The sequence below is a fragment of the Periophthalmus magnuspinnatus genome, chromosome 11 (genome assembly GCF_009829125.3).
Source record: "Periophthalmus magnuspinnatus isolate fPerMag1 chromosome 11, fPerMag1.2.pri, whole genome shotgun sequence".
NCBI lineage: Eukaryota > Metazoa > Chordata > Actinopteri > Gobiiformes > Gobiidae > Periophthalmus > Periophthalmus magnuspinnatus.
Window position 1 is genome coordinate 25,123,538 of NC_047136.2, and position 15,503 is coordinate 25,139,040.

The window sequence follows — 15,503 nt, forward strand, 5'->3', positions numbered from 1 at the left end:
TAAATTGGTCAGTGCTTGATGACTTGATGCCTGGTCTTACTGCTCCATTGTCTGTAATTTCCCGACCGTAACCAAACCTCTTTCACTTTTTTAACAAATGTTCTCTGCTACATATTTTCAATAACCTGTCAATCACTGTTGCATTGATGGATTTGAATAAATAAAACTTTAAAAACATATCTTTGTAAGTCCTTGCTGATTGCTGTAATTCAGTCCACCTGAGCAGGTTTAGGCTTGGATTCTCTTTTCCTGTTTCCAGATGCTGCCAGTGTGATGAAGTAATGCAGTTTTTACCATGTTGAACCAAGGTAAAACTAATACAAATGACATTACAATTTCAATTTGTTTAAAATTTTTAATCAACATGTTTTGTTTTGACAGACACTTCCAAGGAGGGTCCAGGCTGGCAGACAGGAGCCAAAGCAGCAGGGATAAAGGTGCATAGATGGGAGAGAAGTTCCGAGTTTTCCGGCATGCAACTGAAAACTGCATTATTAACAGGCTGATTTGAATGCAGAAGGCCACTCTTCAGATCCTGCCCTGTACAGTGTCCCAACTTCTATCTGCCTCTTTGGATCACAGTGGGGCCTTTGCCATTGGGGATCTGGAGCTTAACCAGGTATGCAACAAGCAATCAATTCAAGATAATACTGGATAATTTGCATAATGATGATAATGTTAGGGATTTAGGTTTAAATGTAGGGTTGAAGTTAAAGTGTTAGGTACACCATGTAGCTGCCCCATGGGCTGAAAGTCAGTGCCACCCTGGGGTTCTTTTATCACACATAACCACAGTGCTCACAGACAGTGTCCAATCGTGCAGACATATCCACTGTGATAATGCACATCGGCTTCAATCACATTAAACCACAACAGTCCCAGTTGTTGGAAAGTGACTTTAAATCACTTATAGATGCGGTGCTAAAGTCAGGAAAACGACTCGTAATGTCTGGTCCAGTTCCATCTCCCAGTTTCAGTGCCATGAAATTTCGGCGTCACATGTGACTCTTTAATTTGTTTCAATGCAGAATCTATGTGCAGATTTCATGTAGAATGTCTTGTGGACATGAAAAAACTATCGTACAACTTGATATCAATATTACCGACAAACCTAATTCCCAGGTGACCCCGGTCAATCTCAAACAGGCCTAGTATCCCTAAAGACCCAGGCCTATTTGATATGTAAAATTTCAAGACAAAGGAGGGACTGGGAATTGTACATATGAAAGTACATAGTATCACATCTAAATGAGATTACATTAAGGTCTGGACAAATCAAACCGATCCAGATATGTCCATTTTCTGAAACCTGGCTATGAAATAAGTAAAATATAAGGAAATCAGTATTGGAAAGTACATATTTTTTTGTTGTGACAGGGAAGCTAAAGGAGGTGGTGTTGCGTGGTCCATTTGAGCTTCTCAAAAAATACTTCTTTAAACTGTTTGATCTCCTAAAAACATGTGGGAAATTAATATACATCAGTGACCGTCTTCCCTCTGTAGGCCATGGAGCTGAACAATTTAGTAGGGAAATCCAACTTCACGACAAGATACAGTCTGTTTATGACTTCCACTTTGTAGACAACTTTAATTTATTTTGGGACCGCACCACCTTTTACAAGAATGACGGCTTACATCCAAGAGAGAGGGGCAGCTTGAAAGCTTGCTGCTAATATCCAGCATGCTGTGCACAGACTTAAATGATTGACCAAAATCCAACCAGCTCCTCCTCCTAATTGTACTGCATGCACGCCTACTTACTTGTCCCCCTGTAACAACTCCAAATGTTGCTTACCCATTTCCCTGTGTAAATGAGAAATTATTAATCATAATAGTGTAAGTTTATATCAAAAGGAGGATCTAAATTACCCCTCCCCTTGAGACTTATTCTATTCGAACATACTGGCCCCTTCAAACCAACACAAATGTCTCTCACTGTCGCTCTATTAAAATCAACAGTACTTTATCCCCAGAAGTCCCATTTGGCACATTCAAATTTGCTCTATTACACTCAAGATCAGTTGTAAACAAGAGCTTCATTCTAAATTACATTTTATATCCCAAAAACATGGCTAAACCCAGTGACAATTCTCCACTCCATGACCTTTGCTCACTTGAGTGTAAATTTCTCAACTCCCCAAGGTTTTTTGGTCGAGGTGAGGGTCTAGCAACAATTTTTTAAAACTGCAAACTTTTATCACTGAGCCTACACGAATAATTTGAAGCACAGTTTTCATATGTGCCCTGATGTATAGACTCCCTAAATCTACTTCCAATTTTGTCATTGCACTCTCTGGTCCTGTCTATTTTATGTCTAGCCCAGTGATGTGTTGCTTTAATGTCCACATGTACTGGCCCTCTAAACCTATGGTCAAAGAGTTCTTATCTGATCATACAGCCTACTACAATCTGTCTCTGGCTACCATCACCACCAGGGTCATACTTTGGACTTGATTCTCTCATCTGGCCTTCTTATCACCGTCCTAGACATTATTGATTGTTGGGTATCCGACCATTTTTTTAAATCACATTCAAGTCCGTCCTTCCCAGTCTGCCCCATAACTCTTCAGTCACCATGTCCTGTTCGTTCTACAAACCCTTCACGGTTCTCTGCCATGTTCAATAACAGTCTTTGGGCAATAAGTGCACTAACACAAACGGACTGTTGACCCTGTTTAACAATCTGAGCACTTTCATTTTGGACAGTGTGGCCTCACTTAAACTTAGAAGAACAGAAAGTGGAAGATCAATTAAAGATGACACCTGACATTTTTAAAGATGCTCTGAAAAATTATAAGTTGACAGAAAAAAACAAAAACAAAAAACAAACAAAAACCCTTGTTTCAAACTATAAAGGAGCTTACAAATGCCCCAAATGGACCTGCATCCTCCTCAACAGAACAATGTGAAGAGTTTTTTTTTTTTTTTTCTCAATAAAACTATCAGGCAACACATTCCTACTCCTTGTGTCTATTCTGTCTGCTCACAAAATACTGGGGCTTATTTCTCTGATTTTAAACTAATGGATCCAACTAAAGAAATTGGTCTCCCAGCTCAAACCCACCAACTGTGTCTCTGACCCTATGCCATCTTGTCTTTTTATAGGATGTTTTTAATACTGTCTGCCCATTGATCTTGGCTATCATGAATTCCTCCCCATCAGAGGCTGTTGTTTCTGATGATTTTGAACATGCTACTGCATGAGACCCAAGAAACACAGCCTTGACCTTGATGTTCTCTCAAACTACAGACCAATCTCCAAGCTCTCCTTTTTGTAGCACTGGAAAAGATTGTATTCACTCAAGTTGTGTCAGCCTCTACCCCCATCACCTGTGGCCTACCTCAAGGCTCATTTCTAGCTCCTCTTTTATTTTCACCATTTACAATTTGATTCTGGAGAAGTACAATGTCCAGTCCCATATTTACGCAGATGGCACTCATTATGTCCTTGGCTCCCTGTCACTTTACACCAGTGTCTTACTGAAATAAAATCATGGAGGTCCAGTAATTTTCTACAATTGAATGACAAAAGGACTGAGGTGATTGTTTTTGGCCCCAATACTGATGGCTTAAGTGGAGCCCTGGGCCCCCCATCTGCAAATTTGCACAGTTCAGTAAAAAAAACCTCGGTGTTCTTGATTCTGGTTTTAATTTTGATAAACGGATCTCTAACGTGGTGAAAGGAAAGTATTTCCAGCTTCGAGCCATTGCACAATTAAAATAAATTTTATCTCTAAAAATCTAGAAATTGCAACCCATGCTTTTATTGCAAGCAGACTGAATTTTAGCAGTTCTCTTTATTTTGGACTGCCACAATCTTCGCTCAATAGGCTCCAGATGGTTCAAAATGCAGCCGCAAGGTTTTTAACTAGTACAAAAAAGAGGGGGCATATTACTCCAATCTCAGCAAAGTTTCACTGGCTCCCAATAAAGTACAGGATTGATTTTAAACTTCTACTCTTTGATTTTAAAGCGCTTCATGGCACTGCCCAGGAATACAGCATAGATCTGCTAACTCGCTACACTGGTCCCCCTCAGGTCAGACTCTCAGCGCCTCGTCTCTGTCCCTCATGCTCGCCTCAAAAACAGATCATCAGACTTTCTCCATCTTCTCCCAAACTTTGAAATGTGCTCACACTTCACACTAGAATCTGTCCCATAATGTCTCTTTTAATTCTATGGACCTGCTCAAAGCCTAAATGTTTTAAATGCTCTTAATGATCTATTCATGATTCTTTCTAAAACGGAAAATTATGAGGTCCTAATAATGGGCGATATAAATGTTAACTGGCTGGAGAAAAACTCCAAAACTTTGAAAGACCAATGCGATGGTCTTACACAACTAATTTCTATTCCAACTAGACCTGGAATATAATCTTAACAAACCAAGTGATAAGGCAAATGTTTTTTCCCTCTTGTATTTGGAACACACCCAATCAGACAGTGGTCGCTAAAATCCAAAGTAAAATGTAAAGGTGAGAATTTCATATAAACATTTCTATGAGCAACCGTTCATCTGTAACCTGTATTACAATGACATTGGGCTAAAATCAACATTCTGACCCTGATGTGGCCTTAAATCTTTTTATCAGTACGTTTAATGAAATTGCAGTCAGGCAGGGGAAAAAAAAATATAAAGAATTGCAGCAATCCTTGGTTCAACACAGAAATGACAAGTTTAGAGAAATACTGCCTGGAAAACTGCACACACAACTAGGTCAGATTTGGATTGAACCTTTTTTTCACTAATGGATATTTTATTGGATTCAGCTATTGTAAATTCTAAAGAAAAAAAAAATGATGCTTTTAATGGGCATTTTATCTCTGCATGTGATGTTTAGAATAATAATAATGATCCCCCTGATCTTGATTACGTTGAATCTGAACATCTGTCAGATGGCAGTCAGATTTTGTCTTTAAGACCTTTCACTTACATGGATGTCTTAAATGCTCCATAGACCCAGAGAAGTCCACAGGAGCTGATGATCTTGTTATACCAGAATCATGGAAACGGCACACATTTATGTAAAGGCAAAACATGTTCCAACTAAAATTGTTTTGAATTTATTTTAAAAAGACTCCAAAATGGAGCATTTATCAGGTTTTAGAAAAGGGCATAGTCCTGTCACTGCAACCACAAAAGTTTTACATGACGTTTTCACAGCCCTTGTTGACAAACAAATTTATGTAGCCCTGTTTGATTTATCATCCTTTGTGATATTAAAACAAACTTACTGACATTTCTTCAATGGAAACTCAAAATTGTAGTTAGACTTAGAAAATGTGTTATGGTCCATTAAATTTTAATTTTATGACTTTTTTTGCCTGGCCAGTCCAGACTGATATCTCTAATTTGTGGGTCCCACGTCCTCCGTTAAATCTCAAGCCCAGCCAAATGTGATTGTGTGGGCAGATTTGATTTGCAAATAAAATCTAATGTATCTCACCTGAGATTAATAAACCTTAACACACCCATTGATTCTGGAGAAATCTGCAATGTTTTTCAGCCCTGTGTGACATATTTTTCTGATACGGACGAACTATGCCTCCCCAATTGGCTAATCCACCTGTCAATCATGCCCATTTGAACAATTTGAAACTAGAGATTCACCAGTGACCAGATTCATATCTTTGTAAAGTATTGTTGTGTGTTCTGGATGGAGGCAATGATGAGCTAGCATTTTAAAGTTTTGACTGGCAGTAGGCCCACTTACCTTGCCTCTTTTTATCACCATAGCTCTAAAATACATTTTAGTTTTTCCCTGTCAAAAAGCTTTTGCAATCTATAAATCACATTGTTTACAATAATAGGCGTACTGTATATCCTTGAGGTGTTGATTTTCATTCAGTTCAGTGTGACCCATAAATATTTCATTGTTTACAGCAGATAAACAGTGTTATGATCCATTTTAAATCATGTTCATTTTTCAGGTGTCTCTGGTGGGCATTGTCCGCAAGTCTTCTCCCTGTTCCACCTACAACCAGTATTCTGTGGACGACATGACCGGGCCTCCTCTCACTGTCCGCCAGTGGGTCAACGCGGATGTTAGTCATTGCAGGGCCTTTCAGTAATGTCTGCAATCCGGATATATTCTATAGTTATTCAGAACATGAGATTTTCTGATCTGCCAAACTGTTCAGTGATTCTCAAATATTTTTAGACCTAATTCAGAATCTATTCAGTTTTCTTAAAAAAAAAAAGAAAATGTAATTATTATGGTGACACCAGACAGTCTAATTAGCTATGGTTTCTTGACATCAATGTTAAAACTAATTATTAAAAAAAAAAAAAGTCTTATTTATATTAAGTCAGGGTTGTCAATATAAAAGTAGGGCATTGCAATAGTGACCTTAATTAACTGTACTGCAACTGTAAGTGTTGTGTTGAATCATTTATGTTTTCAGGATGCTTCAGATCAGTTGGAACTTCAACCAGGAGTGTATGTAAAAGTGCATGGAAGTCTACGAGTTTTCCAAGTAATAAAAGAAATGTACTATTTTAATTTTATCATCATTTAGCTTACCAAGGCATGTGCTTTGTTTTCATGTAGGGTAAAAAGTCTTTGTTGGCCATGAACATCCACTGTCTTAAGGATCTGAATGAGATCACGTCCCATATGTTAGAAGTGGTATACGCTCACAAGCAACTCTTTGGAAAGGTACCCCCAGCCCACACAGAAAAATAACAGCATTTAATTAATTTATTCTTATCTTATTTCTTCTAGGGTTGTGATGTAAATATGAATGCATTACCGGTGTCTGATGCACCCCAAACATCATCTGAAGAATACATGGCAAGAGGCATGTCCACCATCCAGGGACAGGTGAGTGATAATAACTTATAGTGAATAACTGATGATCACTTTGTACTCCGAAACACGTACATCAAATAAATTAAAAGTCAAACGAGAAAAGTAATGCTAATTCTACTATTATTGTTAAATACTACCTAAAATCTTCGAGGAGTCCCCGGGGAACATAAGACATGTTGGAGGGACTATGTCTCTCGGCTGGCCTGGGAACACCTAGGGGTCCCACCGGAGCATGCGTCTGGAGTGAGGGAAGTCTGGGAGTTCCTGTTTAGACTGCTGCCCCCACAACTCGGCCCCGGTTAAGCGGAAGAAAATTAATGGAAGGAAAAGTAAAAGGATTGGGAAAAAAAAGCGAATAAGGAGCTAGCCATAGCTACAGTACATCTGTAGTCGTTACTTTTTATGTTACGAACTTATTTCATTTGTTATTATCTTAACACATATTTCAGTTGTGGGAATTAGAGCCTGGAATGAAAAAAGTTGCCAGTATCAGAATCTGAATTAGTTTTGTTCATCTCCAAGGGGAAATTCTTTTCTTTACACCAGATGTGTCAAACACATTTTCACTTAGGGCCACATCAGCAAAACGGCTGCTCTCAAAGGGCCAGATGTAAAATAAATCGAACTACTTTTTTAAACTTGTTAATTAACTGTTTCTGTATTTAGTAGTTTTTCAGGTTACAACTATTGCATATGTATTTTCTTAGATGTAAAAAATGGCTGTGTAACTGTATCTCCTGATAAACAGATTTTTAAAACCATCATACTTTTTAATTTACCCTGTCGAGGGCCACATAAAATAATGTGGAGGGCCACATTGGGCTTGCGGGCCTTGAGTTTGACGGATGTGCTTTACACACATGCAGCTGTCCAGCAAAAGAATAGTGTTATAAAAAATTAAAGTTTAAATGAAATATCAGTAGCTTAAACAAAATAAGTACAGTAAGTCTCTATCAACTAAACCAGTGAAAATAAAATAAACTTGCATTATAACTAAAATGGTAAAAATGGAGCATGCCCATAACACATTTACATCTGTATATACAGTTTTACAACAATGAGATATAGAACAGAATACTGCAGAAGGATTGTACAGTGACACTCTGACAGCAGAGTTCAGCAGTTTGATGGCGACAGGCAGAAATGATTTCCTGAGTGTCTCGGTGGAGCAGTAACAATCTATGAGCTCTTGTAGTTCACTAGCATATTGTGGAGTAGGTGGGATGGAGGGAGAGTCCAGAAAAGTCCTGATTTGGTCCTGTCCAACACTACAGCCAGAGTCCAGCTCCTCCCCCACAACACTGCCAGCCTTCTTGATGATCTTATTGAGTCAGTTAGTGTACCGCAGATTGCTTCCTCAGCAGACCACAGCGTACATGATGGCACCGGCCACAGTAGACTCATAAATCACCCATAGCACTGTCCTGCAGATGTCCAAGGACTTCAGCTCAGACAGCATCCATATTCCCGCTCCAGTCCAGTTCATTGTCCAAGTACACACCCCAGTTACTTGTACTTCTCCACCACATCCACACTGCCTAGACTGCCAGAATTAACTTATTTTAGACTCTCCAAAAACTTGCGTTATTGGTCAAATGTTTCAAACAACCTCAAAAAAGTAAGAAAGTGTGTTTTGTATTGTAGGTGTTGCATGTAATCAGCCAACACTCTGTGAAGCAAGATGGCATCAGTTTCCAAGACCTGACCACACTGTTGGACTACATTGGTATTCAGGAAATCAGGTACTGTGGAATACGTCTGTGTAATCCCTCAGTCATCCAGGTCTGATCCATGGCAAAAAACAAAATTAAATCGGTCAACTAGACAATTTGTTGTAGGAGTGAAGATGTTTCACTGCTCGTCCAAGCCGCTTCTTCAGTTCTGGTCAGTTCTGGTCTATTACAGCAATTCTCCAAACTGCCAAATCGTCTCCTCCATGCATACCTCAATAAAAACATTTGTACTTTTTAAAATTTTGTTTTAGTCAGCATACAGAGGTGGATAGAGAAGCCAAAATTTGAACTCAAGTAAGAATAACATTACTTTAAGATAATGTTACTCAAGTCGAAGTACAAAGTAGTGGCCGAAATAGTAGTTACTCATGTAATAGTGTAAAAGTATTTGGTGATACTATTTCTAGAATACTCTGTGGGTAACCAAAACTTTTACTCGAGTGAGAATTATTTAGCATTGGAGTAGAAGTATTTTTTGAAGAAATTGTATTTTTTTAGTAGTTTTCAGAAGGCAGCTTTGCATGTAAATTGCCCCTGCATTTTAGATTGAATATTCTGTGTTGAAGATATGGGTAGAAGTATTACATTTTAGAAGGCACAGGCTACTTCCTGTATTTTTTCCTGCCACAAACCGCCACCTAACAGATGTAAAACTATGATGAATATTTACCACAGGTGCTATCCAACCAAACAATGTACTTGAACCCAGAAAAGTACAACGGCAAACATTTCAATCCTTAACAACTTTTACATAATGTATTGTTTTGTACATTAACACTGAATGAAACGAATTGAAATGACTACATTTCTAACCTGTTGATGTGCCCTCATAGGAAGTCCTTGGCGTTCCTGATAAATGAAGGACGTGTTTTCTCCAGCATGGACGAGAACCATTTCAAGTCCACACATTAGACTAGATCAAAACAGAACAATGGTGCAAAACATGGCTGACGGCGAAGTAACGGGAGTGTTGTTTGATGCTTAAGGAATTTTGTGTTTTGATTTTTGTGTTCTGTAAATACTTTAGTGTGTAATTTAAGCAAACTTCGCCTTTGTTTTTTCTGCAGATTTTGTAGCGTGTTTGGCTGCAATATTACATTTGTGTTTCTATTATAATGTAACCAATGTGTGCTTCTGTTGTATTCTTGGACTAGACACTTCTAAATGTTTAAATGTTTTGGTGTGTGGCTTTAAGAGGGGGGTATTTTACTTCTACGGGGTTAACTGCTAACTGCTCACACATATAACATTTTTAGATAATCATGGTACAGTTTATTGTTTTGAAAATGCTATATATTCACCAAACAAACTATTAACATGTTTTATAAGTTTCACTTTAATTTTTGATGCTCTGACTTTCCCCTCACTTTGCTCTCTACGTCAAGTCACTCCCCCTTCAGAGCACTATCACAACACAATCAGCGTGCATCCTGCTAATGAAACTACTGCACGTCACATCAGGTTTGTGAAGTTGTAGAGTACAGTTTTGCATCATGTTTTTGTTTATTTATGTAGAATCATCATGTGAGCATGGGTGATATAGGCTTGTGGGCGGAGCATTGCACACTGGTCCTAAATGACGTCTTTCATAGGAACGATTACAAAAAGTGAGAGCTGCTGTTGCCAAATGTTCCTAGACATGAAAACTAATATTACAAACTATATTGTGAATTCCCTGAGGAGCCTTGTCTCTCTCATCACTCAGTTTTGAACGGGTGTGGCGTGTCTATGGATTATTTTTACACAACGCACGGTTCTGATGGAAGAACAGTGAATCAGATCAACAGGTCTGAACAGAACTGGGCCCGTAGAGGTTGTGTGGGTGCACAAAGTCATTTTGAGTTCACTAGGGGCGACGGGAAGCGCAGTTTGTAGATCCACTGACCCACAGGTTGGCGCTGCGATTCTAGCTCCCAGAGATGAACGCTGTCGTGTCCTTGGGCAAGACGTGTCAATAAGTGTCTGTGTACGCTGGTGTATGAATGTGTGTGTGGAATTGTTGTGCTTTGAAGGTGAAAATGCGCTATATAAAATGTAACCACTGACCATAGTTCCCAATATTTTTTTTTTTTTTTCTCAAAGCCCTCCAGTGGAACACAAGACTTGCCAGGCCGTAATACAGCTAAAGACTCTGATCTAGCATACATGTCAGACGTGAAGTTGAGATTATTACTATTTATTTGAGCCTGCCATCCCAAGTTTGAACAGTATATGCTTCTACACTCGACTGTCCTTGAGCAAGACACTTCACCACCCTGCATGAACATAGTGTCTGTGTAATTGGCAGTCACATGTTGCCTCTCAGCCAAAATAACTTTTAAATCAGATTTTATGGAAGAAAATATCTTTGGAATACATGGGAAGTTGATTGGTTTACCGGGCTAGGTTTGAGGGGCCAATGGCACAGATTGGCAGCCTCCATCAGTCTAACCCAGGGCAGATGTGGCTACAGATGGTTTTGTAGTGAATTTTCATAAACCACATTTTGAAATACATTTGAGGAAAAGTTTTGGATAAACTGCTTTTTGCTGGGCTGTTATGACCATATAAAGCCAACCTATAATCTAATTTGGTGATGTAGTCTGCAGTTCTGTTCCATATTGATATTCATAACCGTGTTGCTTTGAGTAATATTTGATGTGTCTCCAGTATTCTAAATGTGAAATAGCTCTTTGTAAGTTTGTGCTAATAGGGCACATCCTCCTCTCCGTGGACTTAACCCGCACCTGCTCAGAAGAGAGCTCACATCAATTATTCTGTGCCCTGTGACTCCACCGTGACCCCTCACTGACCCCACTGTGACCCCTGCATGACCTCACACAGACAGGGAAACCAGTGGGGGCAAAGTGCTGGAGAGTCAGTTACTTTTTTATGTTTTATTAGAGATTTTTGAGGGTGATTTAATAAATTGATGGTTATAATCCGGCTTATGAGGACACTATTCAGTTCAGTCAAGACATTTTATAACTTCAAATATTGTGCAAGGAAAATGTCTTATTTTATTTATTGTAACTACAAGAGAACACTGGGATATGTTGTTCTACATGTACAAAAAATACGTACTCATAATATTTTGAGCAACTGTTGCTGTTATTGTTTCATTTGGAGGTATTCAGAGTACAGTTACTTTTCTAAAATCAAGGGAGTACATTACAGTTTGTGATCATGCAATTTTGGCTTCGAACTGCAAATATGAAGATAACACTTTTCCAGTTCTACATAACCACATAGCTAACAGTGCAACAAATGTTATTTCAGTCATTTATGTCACATTTTTACACTATAATATTATTCTCAAAGTATTCAAAATACAGTTCTGGAGTAGATAATATTCTTCCATCGCTTTTCATGAGGTTCAGCTTCCTGTTTATAAGCACCAGGACTTTTCCTTATTCAGAAGATATAACTACGGAGCCCTGCATAGGACATTTGCAAAATATATTAATGCATGGCCACAAGATAATATCACGTTCCCACATGATATTATCTTGAGGGAACGACTTGATTATCATGAGGGAGTGAGATATTATTTTTATTTTTTAAGTTAAATATCTTGTGCGTTTGTGAAAATATATGTATAGAAATTATTATGTTCCCTCAAGATAATTATGTCATTCTTTCAAGATATCTTGTCCCCTCAAGATAAATATCTCGTTCCCTCAAGACAATTATATTGTTCCCTCAAGATAATATTTCGTTCCCTCAAGATAAATATCTCGTTCCCTCGAGATATTTTGTTTCCTCAAGATAATTATCTCGTTCTTGAGATAATATATATTTTTATTTAGTAAATATTATTCTCCTTTACACCATCTATGGGGCTCTGTACTTAACAGTTTGTTTTGAGCTGTTATAAATCCTGTAGCAACTGTGTTAATTTTCAAAACCTCTAAAACCCATGAATATCAGCACAGCAACTATCATGATGCTAATAAGTCATTGTGATGTGAATGCATATATGTTATGGTTAGATAAAAAGAAATAATTAAAAAATAATAGAGGAAAGAGGGAAACAAATAGCAAGAAAAGATTAGCATAAACGTTGTTAATAATGTTGAAATATCTCTGTAAAGTTATTTCCAAGTTGTTTTTTAAAAATACCAAAGCGTTTTTTCTTTTTCACTTTTTTGTTTTTGTCCTTGCAGTTGTTGGGACTTCCTGTTTCTCGTCTCCTGTCTCCTGCATGTCCTCTACCCGGAGCTCCATCACACCGGGGGGGCAGCGCAGGAGTGCAAGGGCCTGCCGGGAGTGCCTACAGTCGAGCAGCAGTAGTATGTGTGAGCAGTAGGCCTTTGTTCATCACAGCTGGGGGTCTCAATAAAAGATTTTTTTAAAAGTACAGATTTTTTTTTTTTCTTCACTTGGAAAAAAAATGATGTGTTTCTTAAGATCAGAAAAAACGGGAGAATGACTGTTGGAGAGGCATAAATAATTCACGGCTCAAGAGAGTTTGGGTTTTGCTCAAAAAGATGAAGAGAAGCAAATTTCAGATGTTTTTATTTAAAAAAAAAAAATAGTTGCATGATTCCAAAGTCAGTCAGTACAAAAACTATGTAATGTGTTCAGAATGTTTTTATTATGTGTTCTGCAAAATAAAGAAAGCAGTTAAAGGTGCACTATGGAACTTGTTTCCATGGAGATGTTATTGCTTTGCCTGGAATGATTCACAGTATGGCATCAAAAGTATCTGTATTGCCTTTATTCAATTATACGTATTGGTATAACTTAAATCAGACCTATTCTGCAAAATGGACTTTTCAGAACTTTTATCCGTGTTATAGTTGTTTTCTCATTTACCCTCTGAAGTTAGTTGTGGAGTGATTCGTGCATGTTTGAGCAATCTTTAATCGCTTATTTTCATATCAACCCCTATTTTCACCACCACAGCACACGCCCACTGTGACGTACGCACTCCATTCTCTAATTTTATTTTCTTAACAACTTCTTGGCTCTTTGTTGTGATGACGTTTACGGCGACGTCAGCTCCCATTGGGCACCGCGGGTTTCTAATGTGGAATTCAGTGGACTTGTTTCTTTTATTAATTTATTTTAGATACATTTTGAGATTTAAAATGTGCTTAGATTATAAACAACATTGTATAAAACATACATATAAGGGACTACTTGATAGACTGCCTGAACATCTCACTTGTTTGTTGAACTTTTAATACAATATCTCTTAATTGTCTACATTTAAAACTTGGCCGCACTCCCAAAAATGGAATACATTTCAAGAACATGCAAAACTGGATATATTGGTACAATTATAATCACACCTGCTCCTGTTTTTAATCTCTTAAATGGACCTATGTTATAATTTATTTTGCATGTTTTTGTTTGTATTGTTCTGTATTTTAACAGGGTGTTAATCAAAAAGAGTCTGATGCTCATTTACAGCAGGTTCAAGCACAATACGTCTTGTTTCAAAATTACAGTGAAAAACATGCATTCTTACTGTGAGTGGGGTAGCCTCTCCGCAGATCTGACCCATGACTTGGCCCGCTCCACTTTAGTTTATTTATTAAATTTATTTACCGGTATTTTAATTAGGACAGTGCATATTAATCAACATGTCAACAAACAACATCATTAATGTCATACTGTAAAGCAATAACATTTCCTTGAAGACAAAAAAATGGCAGATGCTTCTCCAGAAAAGCTGCACACTGTAACTTTAAATCTTCTGTTTAGTATTGTATGAAAAAATAAGTCATATTGGCTCTCTATGAATTAATGTGAAAAAAAGTTTTAAAATATATTCCAGCGAATTGTAAATTATAAAGAACTATGTCACTGCACTGTTTAATTGAAATGACAGCTATCTTCGTGGTGAGTTAAAGGTCAGATCTGTGGAGAGGCGACCCGCACTCGCTAGAATAATGCCTGTTATTCAATGTTTGTCTCAGCAATAAAACCACCTGTAATTAAAACACAAGACCAGCAGGTTTAATGCCATACTGCGGAACACCCCCAGGCAAAGCAATAGCAGATGGCAGACGTTTATGTTGTCAGCCAATCACAGCCCACTACTTTAATACTTATTTAACTTCAGTAAACTACTCATTTGTCGTCAATCAACACTGCACTGAATCACTGAATCACTGAACACATTATTTACACGTTATTTGTTACTTACGCTGTGTTCGGGAGGTCATTGGGAACTTGGGAAAATGTTTTTCCAAGTTGAAAAATGCACATCAAACCTCGCTCAAGTCAGAAAAACAACTTGGGAACTCGGGAACTCGGGAACTCGGGAACTCGGGTGAAAGCGAACAGCCTGACTTCCACACCTGATGTCGCCTGCTGTGTGGAGACAGACAAAATTCAGCAGATTTTTCACTTTATCTAAAACATTTGAACTAAACATTATATTTAAAGGTTTACTGTCCATTGTGCATATCATAAGAGCAAAAAAGACCAGACACTACTGTTTAAATAACTGCAGAAGTAATGTTAACTAGTGTTATCATTAACGTTCAACTTTTGAGAAGGCTAACAACAAGAAATCTTACTAGCTCTATTAAACGCTGTTAATGACGACCCCAATGACTTTATTATTGGTGACGTCCGAGATAAAAGCACATGAACACAAACACGTCAGGACCTCGACATTTCATCTCGTAACCCCGAATTCCCGAGGAGCACATGAACGCAGCATTATTCTTTTATATATGAAGGGTGGAGCCTGTATTATAAAGCATGTCCACAGTAATGGTATGATGTCACTTTTTACGACACAGGCCTAAGCAGTGAGTGTGTGTGGACCATTACATTGATGAGTTTATGAAATATGCATTCTGTGTCACTCCGGGCTAACTGTGCACATATGCTAACTGTGCACGCATGCTAACTGTGCACGCATGCTGACAGTGCACACATGCTAACTGTGCACAGAAGCTAACAGTGCACACATGCTAACAGTGCACAGAAGCTAACAATTGTAAGGTATTTTCTAGCA

The 15,503-nt window shown here is 38.1% G+C and overlaps 1 protein-coding gene across 2 annotated transcripts; it reads left to right on the plus strand.

Moving 5' to 3' along the window:
• The first annotated feature begins 220 nt into the window (after nt 1–220).
• LOC117378346 (replication protein A 32 kDa subunit-like) lies at nt 221–9,513 on the plus strand. 2 transcript variants are annotated; one of them, XM_033974934.2, is made up of 9 exons: nt 221–308; nt 382–437; nt 518–619; nt 5,932–6,045; nt 6,406–6,477; nt 6,552–6,659; nt 6,726–6,824; nt 8,457–8,554; nt 9,379–9,513. In XM_033974934.2, exons 1-9 carry the CDS (start codon nt 296–298, stop codon nt 9,455–9,457), a joined length of 741 nt encoding a protein of 246 aa, XP_033830825.1. In that variant the 5' UTR covers nt 221–295; the 3' UTR covers nt 9,458–9,513. The 2 variants fall into 2 exon arrangements, with proteins under 2 accessions (XP_033830825.1, XP_055081338.1); XM_055225363.1 differs by lacking the exon at nt 221–308 and having other exon boundaries at nt 388–437; nt 502–619; nt 9,379–9,507.
• The last annotated feature ends 5,990 nt before the right edge of the window (nt 9,514–15,503 follow it).

Bases quoted from the DNA above. Each gene is read 5' to 3' on its own strand.
- LOC117378346 (XM_033974934.2), top strand. The intron at 620-5,931 runs GTATGCAACAAG...TTCATTTTTCAG, and splicing joins GGGATCTGGAGCTTAACCAG to GTGTCTCTGGTGGGCATTGT. The intron at 8,555-9,378 runs GTACTGTGGAAT...GTGCCCTCATAG, and splicing joins ATTGGTATTCAGGAAATCAG to GAAGTCCTTGGCGTTCCTGA.